Source organism: Trichomonas vaginalis, chromosome I (assembly GCF_026262505.1).
Source record: "Trichomonas vaginalis G3 chromosome I, whole genome shotgun sequence".
In the NCBI taxonomy this organism is placed as follows: Eukaryota; Parabasalia; order Trichomonadida; family Trichomonadidae; genus Trichomonas; species Trichomonas vaginalis.
This window is the reverse complement of record NC_067203.1, coordinates 23,356,326-23,370,509: the sequence shown is the minus strand read 5'-3', so window position 1 is coordinate 23,370,509 and position 14,184 is coordinate 23,356,326. Positions and strand designations below refer to the sequence as shown.

The 14,184-nt window shown below is 29.8% G+C and overlaps 6 protein-coding genes across 6 annotated transcripts, besides 2 other annotated features; 3 read left to right on the top strand and 3 right to left on the bottom strand.

Annotated features, from left to right (window-relative positions):
- Positions 1–306: 306 nt before the first annotated feature.
- Positions 307–816: a mobile genetic element.
- Positions 817–1,214: 398 nt separating this feature from the next.
- Positions 1,215–5,270: a mobile genetic element.
- TVAGG3_1036940 (MULE transposase domain-containing protein) lies at positions 2,153–4,405 on the top strand (the record flags this gene model as incomplete). The annotated part of the gene is made up of 1 exon (XM_001328411.2): positions 2,153–4,405. The coding sequence occupies one exon, from the start codon at positions 2,153–2,155 to the stop codon at positions 4,403–4,405; it is 2,253 nt and encodes a 750-aa protein (XP_001328446.2).
- A 265-nt stretch (positions 5,271–5,535) lies between the features above and the next one.
- TVAGG3_1036920 (intra-Golgi vesicle-mediated transport) lies at positions 5,536–6,805 on the bottom strand (the record flags this gene model as incomplete). The annotated part of the gene is made up of 1 exon (XM_001328412.1): positions 5,614–6,579. The coding sequence occupies one exon, from the start codon at positions 6,577–6,579 to the stop codon at positions 5,614–5,616; it is 966 nt and encodes a 321-aa protein (XP_001328447.1).
- Positions 6,806–7,419: 614 nt separating this feature from the next.
- On the bottom strand, positions 7,420–8,430 carry TVAGG3_1036910 (porin domain-containing protein; the record flags this gene model as incomplete). Its single annotated transcript, XM_001328413.1, has 1 exon — positions 7,427–8,320. One exon carries the CDS (start codon positions 8,318–8,320, stop codon positions 7,427–7,429), a length of 894 nt encoding a protein of 297 aa, XP_001328448.1.
- A 32-nt stretch (positions 8,431–8,462) lies between these two features.
- Positions 8,463–9,635, top strand: TVAGG3_1036900 (uncharacterized protein; the record flags this gene model as incomplete). Its single annotated transcript, XM_001328414.1, has 1 exon — positions 8,463–9,635. One exon carries the CDS (start codon positions 8,463–8,465, stop codon positions 9,633–9,635), a length of 1,173 nt encoding a protein of 390 aa, XP_001328449.1.
- Positions 9,636–10,151: 516 nt separating this feature from the next.
- Positions 10,152–12,366, top strand: TVAGG3_1036890 (uncharacterized protein; the record flags this gene model as incomplete). The annotated part of the gene is made up of 1 exon (XM_001328415.1): positions 10,152–12,299. The coding sequence occupies one exon, from the start codon at positions 10,152–10,154 to the stop codon at positions 12,297–12,299; it is 2,148 nt and encodes a 715-aa protein (XP_001328450.1).
- A 658-nt stretch (positions 12,367–13,024) lies between these two features.
- On the bottom strand, positions 13,025–13,620 carry TVAGG3_1036880 (bromodomain extra-terminal-containing protein; the record flags this gene model as incomplete). Its single annotated transcript, XM_001328416.1, has 1 exon — positions 13,119–13,541. The coding sequence occupies one exon, from the start codon at positions 13,539–13,541 to the stop codon at positions 13,119–13,121; it is 423 nt and encodes a 140-aa protein (XP_001328451.1).
- Positions 13,621–14,184: the final 564 nt, after the last annotated feature.

Here is a 14,184-nt window from a genome sequence, read left to right as displayed (position 1 = left end):
GGTTTCTTTTTGATATTTTATCTAATAAATCAAAAACTTTATCAACACCTGTGCATTTATTTAAATAATAATTTGTGTAAATATCATGATCTTCTTTCTTAATCGTATTAGTTGCATATGTCACGTTTTTAAGAGCTTTTTTGAATTTTTCGGAATCTAAAGGTGGTGAAAGTAAGATACAGGGGTATTCTTCATTATCAATAAATTGTAACTTATGTTTACGAATAAATTTAGTACCTTCTTCTGAAAGTGTTTCGTCTCTTTCACCATCTAATAAATTTTGTGTTGATTCTGAGACATAATTTTTATATCTTTCTTCATGAGATTTCTGAACTGCTGATTCTGAAGCTGGGATATTCATTAAACCCTCTACTTCATTTTCATTATATTTTTCAACTTCTCTTAATTCCTTAATTTTTTCATCTATTTCATCTCTTATTTTTTTCAGTCTTTCAATTTCATTGTATTCATCATCTTTAATCCGTTCTTCATAATATTCAGGGAAAACATCAGGTTCTTTAGGTTTTTCTTCTTCAGATGTGGGATATAAGAAATTTATAACATCATCTTTATTCATTTTTCCATCATAATCTAAATCATTTAATAACTCCGCGAATTTTTTACAATTTCTTAAATAATATTTACTAACTTCATAACCCACCTCCTCTAATATATCCTTTATTTCCTCGTTTGTGAATCCTAATTTTTTAACGTTGTTAGTTTTGACGCTCATTTCATACAAAATAAAAAAATAAAATAATAAACATAACTAAGTTTTAATTTTTCGTAAGACATGAATTTTTAAAGTTTATTTTTTTTTATTTTTTTTTTAGATTTGAATCTTTCATAAATTCAAATAATCATTAGCTTCTAATTTTTTTACCGTTTATGAGGTCTTTGATTATGACTCCGTTGATTCCATTCAGGATTTAAACAATGTTTAATTAATCGCGGAATATCTGACATCATCTATATATATATAGCTTCTTTTATAAAAGATGAAATATATTTCATTATGTATGGGCTGAGTGTAAATGTCTTACAATTTTGAAAATTTTTTAAATCTTGATTTATTCAAAAACGTAAGAATAAAAACCGTAAGAATCATACATTTTTTACTTCATATGTTAAAAAAAATGATACAAAATCGTTCAATATTGTATGAATTCTTACGTTTACAAAAAAAGTCACACAACCCGCTCTCATATACTACTCAAAAAATATCATTTGCTCGATTCCATTTTTGGAATAAATTTACTGGAACAATGTTAAATTAAAACAGTTGCTTAATTTTTCTTCATTGTTTTCATAAAAAAGTAACAAGTTTGCAACTGAAATTTCAAAATTTTGATAATTGCCAGTTATTTCAGTAAATATATATATTTGCTTTTCTTCATCTAAAAATGGCAAATATTGATTTGCAATATTAACTAAAGTTTGGGATAAATTGTTCCAGTTTGATTTTACAATTTGTGAGCACATTATGTAATATGTAAATTTATCCGCTTTGTAGGAATTTAAAATTGTTTGTTGTTCTGTTTCAGTTAAATTACTGAATTTTTCAAGATTAATATTGTGATAAAAAATAGAATCCTTGAAACATTCTGATATCTTTTCAATGTTTAAAACGGATGCTAAAAAATGTAAAAGAACTTCATCAGTCACTGTGATTTTTTTGAAAAATTTATCCCAATTCAAGCATCCAATTGATCTTTCTGTCATTGTACTTATGCATTGATAAAGTTGATTTAATGAATCCGAAGAATAATCATTATGCTTGACTAGTTGAGTTAGTTGATACAGACTGTCGTCAGCCATTTTAAAAAAATGAATAAAATTGTATAGTAAATTATATTTGTGAAATTTGTGACGCTACATTCAATCTAAGACCAATATCTCAAAGAATTCCTCATTTAAGTATTACTTTTCATTGTTTTTTAAAAAATATCTTTGCTTATTTGTTCACTTTTTTGACATTTATTATATGCTTTTTATCATATTTCCAATGATATGAATATATATTCTATATAAGAATGACGCTACATTCAATCTAAGACCAATATCTCAAAGAATTCCTCATTTAAGTATTACTTTTCATTTTTGATTCAATTTTCGAACGGTTTTCGTAAATTTTGCATCATTTCATTTTTTAATGGGAAAATCATCTATATTTAATCAAAAAAGAGCAAACTTTACAGACGAAAATAAAATATTTATCAGGGAACAATCTGATAAATACCAAAAATCAACATCGAGAGATGAAAAAACGAATATAATCAAACAAGTTCTTCAATATTTTAATATTAAATACGCCGAAAATGAATCTAAAGCTGTCAGAAGATATTTTAGTTATATTGCAGTTAAAAATATTCCCGCAGTTACTGGAAAATATCCTGATACAATTGTTCGCAAAGATATGCTTTATTCGCATGATCATACAAATATTATTAATTCAAATAATATTGAACGTTACTACCGTTGCATCGATCATTCTTGTCAAGCACGTTATTTAGTTAAAATTGAGAACAGTTCAGTTTCCGAAGATTTACAAAAGGAACATATACCCGAATGCAGACAATTTAAAAAGTTACAAAATGAAAAAAATGATCTTCATAAATCAATGACTCTGACAGAAATATACAATAAGGCAATGGCAAAATTTTCTGAAGACAACGGCACTTTTCAGCAGATTAAAAAATTTATGACAGAACTTGCTGTTGGTACTGATGAAAACCCATTAATTAAAGATTCATTGGTCAGGGAAGTTTATAATAAGTCCAGAAAATTTTCTGTTGGAGAAAAAATTACAGACGATGAAATTGCTAATTTTTGTTTAATAAATGGCGAGCAGTTTTTCATTGGCCATGATTTTCAAGCAAATTGTGAGACGATGTTTTTTGGTTTTGAGAAGGCAATTCAATTTGCAAAAGAAGCCACAGATTTATTTTGCGATGGAACTTTTAAAATTACACCAAAACATTTTCAAAAAGGACAGATGCTAACAATTATGATTTGTGAACCTTCAACAAATCAATATCTACCACTTTTATTTATATTCATGAAAAACCGCACATTTGAATCTTATAAGAAGGCATTTGAATATATTTTTACTGTCAAGGGTATTCAATTTTCAAAGCTAATTCAAATTCATTGTGATTTTGAAAAGGGAATGATAGAGGCACTTCAACAAATTTTCCCTAAAGTCCGTATAATTGGATGCCTATTTCATTTCAAACAAGCTTTACACAGGAAACTTGTAGCACTTTATACAAAAAATTTCAATACTTTACAAAATTCTTTATTTAAGCTATATTCTATTACTCCATTCATGTCTCATGAAGAATTTGTACTTACAATGCATATAATTAATCAAAATAAAGTTGATTCGATCAAAGATTATATTGATTATTTCAACAAAGTTTGGTTGCCGCACTACAATTTAATATCTCAATATAATAATGCAACTGCAATATTCACTAATGATTGCCTCGAGAGTATGCATTCAGAATTTTCTTCGTTAAAACATCCAAACATTTATGAAGCTATTAAGAAGATATCTCAAATCCAATTAGATAAATATAACGCCATCAAAAATAACCAGAAGATCGAGCGCCATATAAAAACCGTTATCACTGATAGCTACAAAAATTATATTCTTGACTGCTTTCAAAAAGAACTTGAGAAAACAATTTTTTCTATCAAACAATACAACGTAAGTGATCTTTCTTTGGCTCAGAACGAGATTTCTCCATATGGTTCCATAGAATCGAGTTCATTGTTCGAAAATATTCCAGTTCATGATGCAGATATACTCAAATCGATCGATCTAACAGATAAAGATACAATGATCACTAAGTTTATTAATGAAAAAAGAGAAAAAATTATGGCATTATTTAATGAAACATTAAATCATCCAGATTTTAATTCATCCACTCCAATTCAAACTAATTTTGAGCAAGCCGATACAAATCAAGGTTCAGATGCTCCAATTCGCTCCGAAAATTCAAATATTGCAGACTCTACAGATTTAGAACCAGAAAATCAAAACCATCCTTCTACAAATCAAATGTCTAGTAATCTAGAACATAAGCTGGACCTTCTTGATCATATTGAAAAACAATTATCGAAAATGCGCTCGTTATTGGGAATTCTTCCTACTACAAATGCTATTGTTGGGCCGTCAAAACAAGTTTCAGTTAATAGCAAGCAAAATTCTGAAAAAAATAAGAAAAAATCTTCCATAACAACAAAATCAAACAATAAAAAACAAAATTCATCCGACAATCCTCCTAAACGTAAAGCTCCTATTTCGGAAAGGATTCTCAGCGATAATAACTTATATTTTCAAGTTCATCGAAAGAGATCGAAAAGCAAACGTTCCACATCTACAGAGAAAAAGAATTGATATATGAAGTCTAATTCCTTTTATAACTACTATATTTTTATTCTTATGACTAAAAAATAATATATTATTTAACAATTTTCATTTTTTTCTTTTAACAATTTCGTTTTATTTCCATTTATTGTTAAATGATTTTTAGCATACACCTTTCTTTGTTCATCTTCTAAATACAATTTATTTTTTCTTAGATATAATTCTATTCATTCAATTCGATCGTCATTTTTCAGTACATGATCGTAATTTTCAATTATTGATCGCGATTTTACTTCAGAATTTGTTCGCAATATTGCTTATCAAAATTATATCTCTATTCTCTCATTTCTGTTTAGTCAATATCATTACACTCCTATTGTCTAATAACATGCTATTAATTTTCTTAAAATTAAAAAAAAAAATATCAACTTTTAAAAACAGAAACTTAACATCCTTAGGTCAATGGATTTTGATGTGAGATACATTTAATCTGTTTTTCTTTTTTTATTTTAAATAATTGAATATTTATAGTTGTTATGGGTCTTACATCATGTAAAACGAATTTTCTTAAAGTAAATTTACTTTTTCTTCAATCTTTCTTACATATTTATTAAAAAAAAAAATTATCCAAAAAAAGATGTTTTAGAATGAAAAAAAATAGAAAAATCTTCATTTATAGTCTTTCTTGAATGTATACGTTTTGATTTTTTTCTTTTTTAAAAAATTCAATTTCTAGAAAAATCGAGAAAAAATCATTTTCTTCTATTTTTTAGGACGCCATACCCATTGAAATCTCCTCTCAGGACGCCATAAACTATTCAATTATGGTGTAAACTTCTCAAAAATTGAATAGTTTACATCAGGACGCCTTAGGACGCCAACCCTTTACGCGCCCCTGTATTCTCATCTTATCATAGGATTTACGGCTGTTTATACTCAAATATCAAAAATATTACTAAGATGAAATATATCCTAACAATTGTTTTAGGTTTTATATCGTTGACAATGACGAATTATCCAGTTTACAATAGTTTTTCACCCTTGAAAGCCAGAAGTTGTTCAGAAAGTATTAAGTATCTTATAAATGCTTAACTTATATTCTGAAAATGGGGTATAATCGTTAGAAAATCAATTTTCAAAATATGTACAAATATTTAACGAAAACAATAAATAGAATGTTTTATTATATCACACAATAGATAAAAATACAAATAATATCTAATAATATTTTGGATATTTCATTCAGCCCATTTTGATGAGTAAAAACAATTTTCTATGAGAGGACTGAAGTCAAAACCTAATCTTCCAAACGATGATGCAAATGTAAAAGCATTTAGAACCATTTCTTTCGCATCATCGACTTTTGTAACTTTTTCTAAGGATCTTTTTAGTGCTTTACAGTACTTTTCGCATTCTTTTTGTATGACCAAGTGAAGTGTCATATCGTCTTCTGCATCTTCTGAAGCTAAAATCGCTTTATACGTTGTAGAAATTTCGTAAAGAGCTGATCTGAAATTATTCGTCAGTTCTTGCATGTATTTGTTCGGATCTTCCTTAGATATGTGCTTTATTTTCTGATGAAGAGCCATTCTACGTCCATTTATAAAAGCTAATCTAATTTCGGCTTCGCTATGGACTTTTGCAGTACGGAGAAGGTTGACATTAGATATGGCATCTTCTAATTTGAGGTCTCCTGAGAAAGTATTAAGTAATGATTGAGTTACCTCGTTTTTAACGTTGTTTGCTTCTTCTAATGTGCTTTTTAACGATGTAGTGTTAGGGTGCTGTCTTGTAAATTGCTCCAATATGTTGTAAACTTGAAGAGCTTCGTCATAAAGATTAGAAATTCTGCAAGTTCTCATTAATTGTGGTGCAATTAAAATATCAGATATTTCTGATTGTTTGAGAAACGCAGATGATATTTTGGCCATCGATTCGCGTGTTGAATTTGCTAATAAACACAAATCTTTGCATAAATTATTTGCTTTCGCTAAATCAGAACTTAAGTCTCCAATATTTTTGGTGCAGCTCTCTAAATCATCGGTAATTGTTGAAGCATCAATACAAGTTTTAATAAAAAAATCATAATTTCGAGCCATGCTTTCATCAAACTGGCTTTGCAAAGCTGCTATAGAATTCTCAAGACGAGTCGGCTCTTTAAGAAGCATTTGCAAATCCATTGATGTAAATTCAGGTCCATCCATTATTTTTTGCCACTTTTTATCTTTCTTATTCTCAAATAGAGAGAAACTTGTACTTATTGGGTACATTTTCAATGCAGACATCTTGCATTACAGCTGAAGTGTCTCAACATTCTAGTAGTTCCAAAACTCATTCAATACTTTCTGAAAGAATATTTTCGTTTGACTGAAATGATTTGTTCACACATACCCACTGTATCTATCTTTTCAATCCCAAACAATTCTGCACTACTCCATCTCTATTATTGTCATTTTATTGTATAAACTGTCTTTATATAGATAAATTAGCAATCAACTTTCTAATTTCCTTCCTTCATTAGATACATCTTGTTTGTGGTTTCAATTACAAGTCATTTTGATAAAAAAATGAAAATGAAAAATTTAATTTTTGAACATTTGATCATATATCATAATTGAATCGTTTTGCTACTTCGAGTAAACTAGAACATATAACTCAAATAGGATATCTATATTTATTGAGAAATATTTTTGCCACGTAAATCAAAATTTACAAATATCAAATTAGACAAAAGACGATAAAAATGGTCTCTTAGTCTGTATGAGTCATGTCTCGCTGTCGTCGGCCAGAATGTTACAATGCAGATATAAATGCTCTCTGGGTAGTGTGAATGTGGGCAACCATTGGATCTCTACTTGGGAGCTACATTTTCCATTTTTTAACGTTATTTTTTGAGTATGATAAAATAATACTTGATATGAGTTTGCTGATTAACATATAATTTTATTATATTGTTCGGACCATTACAAGCTCATAATTTTTTGTCCACATTTACCAAAATAATTTAATTTTTTAAAATACAATACATAATCTTTATTTTGAGGGGATATTTCAATCGGAACTTGTATCGCGAACTGATACAGCCATTCCGAGCGAGTACAATTTCTGGAAATGGTCAGCAAATGAGGAAATAATAATTGAATACTTTTCGTTAACATCTTTTTGGAACACTGATCCAACAGATCCTTTTGTATTCATTACAGCGGACACCTTGGAGCTCATAAAAGCTCTTTGGAATCCGAAAAGTATATCTGTTTGAAGTGTTGAAGGATTAAACTGTAAAACAGCACTAGAAACGGTTTTGTCGGATGGATGGTGTGTTCCTACAAAAGAAATCGTTAAGTTTTGAGATTTTGAGAGAATTGTACTTAAATTCAATTGATTGGCCTTAATTGAGCCAATTAAACTATATTCTGTGTTTCCTTTGGATGAAATGGCTCCATTGAAACCAACGCAGAATTTTTTTGGAACTCCTGAAGCAATCTTGAAGTTATACAGAGCAGTCTTGAAGGAATCAGCTACTGAGTAATTGAATGATAAGTTTGTGTATGGATTAAAATGATTGAGAGTGAAACTCATTTTCATTTTTTTCTCGAGAGTTGTACTAACTGCCAAATTTAGTGAATCAATAATTGGCATTGTAGCAGAGAATAAAATAGGAGAATCTCTTGATACATCTATTGAAATAGGAAATCCAATTTTATCTGTTGTGAAATTTACTGCAGCATTACCTGGAAGACGTTGCTCACCGGCTTGATCGGCATATTTAAGTGGATATAATCTAGGCTTGATTGATAATACTGAAATAAGATTTCCAATATCTTTTAATTTCTTAGCGACAACAATTTCAAAGGTATTATTTGGTGGAAGAGAAGTAGGCCCTACAATTTCCGATTCAAATGCTTCGAATTCTGGACATTTTGTTTGTTTTGGATCAAAAATCATCAAAATCTAAAATAAAAAATGATAACTTATTAGGACAAAAAGAACAAACATTAAACATAGATCTAAATCATAATATTAAAATCTAAAAATGCATTTTTTGTTAGTGTTCCTCCCCCTTTGTTTTTTTGAACAAAATTTTTGCATGAGTTATTATTCGTCTATTGATATTCGATATTTAGAAGATACGCATTTCAATAACGAGCGAATATTTGATTTCCTTGATACCAATATTCCATTATGTTCTCTTCATCAAACGAAAACTGTTGTTACTGTTTTCTATTTTATCTCATTGGCCATAATTTATTTGATGTGGCCTCAAGTTTTCAAAGAATCTTCACCACTAGAGCTTGCAGTCGTGTTCTTCCCTATCATTTTTACAGCTTCAATACATGTTTTGATGACCACTTTTTATATTGTCTTCGCCAAATTCGAAGAAGCATCTTTCAAGACATGCATTAGCTTCATTTACAATTATCATAGCCTTTATCCATTAATAGAACTTGTAGGATGTGGAATTATCCACTTTGGAGGAAATGATCTAAATCTCTTCTGGATTTCTTCATTTTCTACAGCATCATTAGCTTTTGATATCATGTTTGGACTTTACGCTGCTCGATCCCACAAAATTACATTAATTTTCCAATGCGTGGCCTTATTCCCTTGTTCTGTTCTCGTTCTCTTGTATTCAGTCAAATTAGTACCAGTATGGTCCGTTTACATTCCTTTCTTTGCTTACGGCATCATATATCTTACAATTCTTTTATCTTTATTAAAATGCAACAAAACATGCAGTACGAGGACTGTTTCCTTTTTGGCCGACCCAGAGATCAAAGCTGAGTTTATAGCGTCCGATGATTACGAAAGCTTCTGGAATGCGGCTTATTGGAGAGATAACACTCAGGTTCGCAGGAGAAGCGAAAGCGATGACAGTTCCAGCTCCGATGAAATGTCCAGTTCAAGGACCGCACCAGATACAACCGCTCTTATTAACATACAAAACAAAAAAGAACAAAAATTCCCGAAGAAGGAGAATTTCCAACTTTACAAGCTAGATACGATGATAGAAAAGCCAATATTCATTACATCATTGACAATCAACGTAGCTTTCATTGCTTTTGTCGCTGTGGCTTTTGTAAATTCTTTCAAAGTCATTCCTGGCTTCTATTACATCATCGGATGCTTCCCAATTGTTTTGTTGATTATTTCACTCCTTAACTCGCGTTCATTTGGCTACAACAGTTGCGTTATTACGAATATTAATAATGATCACGTTGAAATTCTATGGGATCACCCAAGTTTCTCATCAATTTTCTAATCAGATCGTTTATGTTTGTTTATATATTACATTAATAAAAATTTCTATCTATTTTAATAATTTTTTTTTTATTCGCTAAATTACAACATTTATTATCCATAAACATACAAATACTATCAATCTCATAACGATATATCAAAGTAAATTTGCTCTAACCAGATTATATTCAAGATATATCTTAACATTTTTTTTTAATTTTTCATATTCGCTTTTGACTGTTAGTTAATATATTTACCCATGTATTTCAAATCATGTGACGAATAAATGGTCAGTTTTATTTGAAATTCACTGAAATGAATTTGAAAGTCTCTTTGTTACACATTTTATATAAGATAATTATATTAATATGGAGCGAGATAAGCGAAATGTTTAGATCTAACAGATCGCAATCTTATTTTTTCTGCGATTATCAGATCGATTTTTTTACACCATTTTACATCTTTGACACTATACTCCATAAGTGAAAAGAATCATCATATTTAGGAGAATTCGATTTTAAATTTCCAAGATTTTTTTATGACAATCTTTTTTGCCGACGATAAAAATCTTTCTCGGATGAGCGATGGTGTCAGCAAAGAGCAGAAAGAATTGCTCATTTCGAAAGGAAAACAACTGAGAAAGTATGCAAAACGGGTTATATTTGATAAATGGTCGAAACGATTGCTGAAAGCAATGTTAAACAGGAAAAAATCAGATTTAGACAACGAAAATGAAACAAGAGATAAGAAAGATATCAATACAAATCGTCCAACAGATAATGAAAACAAAAATGATAGCATTGCGCAAAAGCAAAAACAAACGGATAATCAAGAAAATTGGAACCCAAAGAAAAAGCAATCAAATATCGAAAAAACGTCAATGAATGATACTATTAGACAAGTTGAAGCACGTCCAAAAAGAGCGCAATCGCCAAGTGTCAAGAGAAACAAAAAAGTTATATTTTATCGAAATATTTCAATAAATACTCATATTACGAGATACAAAGATACATCATCACAAACTAAATCATCTAGCAATCATTATTCTACAATGAATACTCAAACTTCTAAAATTTATTTAAATATCTCTCCAGCATTCGTATTTTCCAAAGAGAATGAAAAAGATACGCAAGATTATATGCAAGAATACGAAAAGGAATCGAGTTCAGATGATATTTTGAAGTTTAATGACGAAAATTCAAATTCTCATATTCCTACAACCATAAGAAAGAAGAATCAACAAACAGAGCCTAAAGAAAAACCAGAAAATAAGTCAATACTTACAGCAGATGCAGATAATCTCTTTACAATCGGTTCTGACGAAGATATTAATTTACCTCCCATAGAAGTTGCCGCTCCTGCATTAACTAGCCCAGAACAGAACAAAGGGCAATATTCTGTTGACAGTCCTAAGGGTTCTACAAAGAAAAAACCTAATTATTCCGTTGACAATGAATATGATTCATTTTCTAACTCGAATAATGAAGATTTGAACGAAGAAGACAATGAAGAATGGATATCTGATCCAGATTCCAATCAAAAACCATCAAATATCGAAGAAGATGTTAAAAATTCTGATGGTGAAATCGAAATTGACGACGAAGAGAAAGGAATTTCACTTAAAAAGTCAGCAAAGGTCCATTTCACCTTTAATACTAGCGAAACAGTTAACATAGCTCCTTCAGGAAGCAATTCTTCCTCTCCAATTGGATCTCCTTTGATGACGTCTTCTTCTTCTATGCCAACAATGAGAAGAAACCCAATTATCATGGTTAGAAGACCACAGTCCCCAAATTTCACTCAACTCGACTTCTCTCCAGCCTCTTCTTTATCAAGTGACTTTTCATCAGACCCTGAAGAAAAAAGTGACAACAAAAATTTTGAATTAATTTCGGCCAAAACCGAAAAACCAAAACCAAAAGAAGAGGTGAAAGAGGAGCCAAAAGACAAAGAAAAGGATAATGCTGATGTTCATGATAGCGAAATTCCAATTGAAATTTTATCTGACTCGTTAAGCGACGTTGATATAGATGATCTTGTTACCCCTACTCAGAACCATCCAACAAGCCCAACAAAGAATGGGGATGACCAAAATAAAGAGATAATTTCAGATGATAGCATTGATTCCACAGATAGCCAATATGATAGTGACGAAAACGTTGCTATCCCATTGCATGAAGAGCCCGTCCATAGTGGCTCTGATCCAACTTTTAATGATACTCAGATAATTACAAGTCCACCGTTAGATGAATTATTAGGAGATATCCCTGTTACTCCACCAAAGGAGGATAGCGAAATTAGAGCCTTCCTTAGGCAATTCTTTACTGCTGAAGTTTTCCAAAATTGCCAAAACAGAAAATCTCTCGGCCAATCGATCCCTCTTATTCATATTCCTGATACAGCACGTCGGCCATTCAAATATCCTCCGGATTATTTGGATTTAGTGATAGATCTCGTTAATGAAATCATAGAAACGGAAGATATCGTTGGAATGTTCTATGAACAGTTCCTTGACCACTTGGAGGCCATTCTTGGAGCAGAACCAATCGAAATGGAGCCAAATTATATAACAAGTCTTCACGCACAGTCTGAAATCGAATGCGATAATACAGGAATTGATATTCTTATGAGAATTGCTGATAGCATCTTAGAATCTCATACGGATTATGTTCTAGGTTATGTATGAATTTAATATTTTTATTGTTGTTTTTTTTTAATGTAAAATGTTTTTTGTAATGTTTTGTTTTATCAAATAATCTTTATTTATCAAATAATATCATTCAAATTTCGATCTCATACTGTAGTATTTAGGCTCTGAAATTCCTTTTTTCCGTAGTTATAATATTGTTCTTATTCAATATAAATATATTCAATGTGCTTACCAGTCTATACAAGTACATATTTCTATAGAGAGTTTCCTCTTAATCTCTTCGGATAGCAAGATATTGATGCTGAAATATTCGATGCCCATTCAAAATGAGAGAGAGAATTCATGTGGAGCTATAAGGAAGAAAATATTAAGTAAATCTTGATGCGTATGATGAATACAGATGAGTCTGATAAGCCAAATTATAGAGTATTATCTTAACTTTATATTATCTACATACAAATATGTGAAAGAATATTTGGTTCACTGTATCATTTCAATTTATTAAAATACCATTTGAAGATCCTTTTGTTATAGTAAAGTCTTTGATTTGTTAGATAAAACCAGGATGTAATTTTATGAAGAATTTCTGATTGCACATTCAGCCGTTATTCATATTTCACTGTAATTTATCAAATTTATTTTAGAAAAATTCGAATTTAATGAAACCATGATAATGATTAAACTATCTATTGCAAGGGTTTAATGATAATTTTACTTGAAACGCAAAATTTGAATTGAAAAATATTTTTTAGAAAAATTATTGGCCAATATGTGTATTAAATTTTAAACAATTTACTTTCTATGACAGGACTTTCATAATATATGTAATAATAAAAGGATGAAAAAATAAAATTTTCAATTTTTTGGTTTTTCTTGCTCTGGTTTTGGAGGTAATAAATTCAATTTCACAGGGCATGTATCCATAAGTCTTTTATACTTTGATTGAATATTTTCAAATTCTTTTAGCCAAGATTCTTCTTGTATTCTAGGAACATACTTCTTAGATAACTTTAATCCTTTATCATTAAACCATGACTTCAAATCATCAGCCATAGCTCTAATTAAACTTTCTTTTGGTAGAGTTGCAGCATTTGCCCAAATTAAATTAACATCTTTGATCCAATCTGGAAGGGATTCATAACGTCCTTGTTCCAGCTTTTCTTTAATCTTTGAAAAGTCCATTTGCTTGTCTGGTGGAAAAATTTTTGGATAATTTTGATCATCTACAAGCGGCTGAAAGAATGGCTGTGAAATAGGGCGCTCAGCAATTTCTTTCATTATATTATCGATGAATTTTTTTTGAAAATCAGGAAGTTTGAATGTTGTTTGCATTTTGTTGTCACTTTTTCATTTTCTTCTTTGAATCAATTTTTTTTCCCCTCATTCTGCTGATTCATAATTGTTTTACCATAGATTATTACTGTTTATATTTTGATTACATTATTAACACAGATGTACTCTAGTAACCAATAACTTCTAAATTCAATTCCGAATGAAATCAAAATTATTTTGGTTTGTATTGCTATTTAAAAACTCTGCACCATTAATTTCCGTTAAGAACACTCACATCCATATCATATCCATATGCAACCAAAGAATTTCCATTTTTTCCCCTCCCTTTTAACTTCGTTGGCATCTGCTAATAATAATAAACTTAAACATGTATAAAATATTTAATAATCTATTAAAAACTTTGAAATACTGGATTGCTTGTCTTATCTGGAGCATCTTTTTGAAAATAAAAATCAATGTATTAATCAAATATATATCCCTTTATGTATATTCAAAGAATCAATAGAATTAGTGTGATTGGCAAAAAAATCTTGAATAAAACAAGTTTTTTTTGATGAAAATTCTATTGTCATCGGCTTTTCATTGTTACTGCATCATTTCACATCTCTGGATTTAAGCAAAATTCATA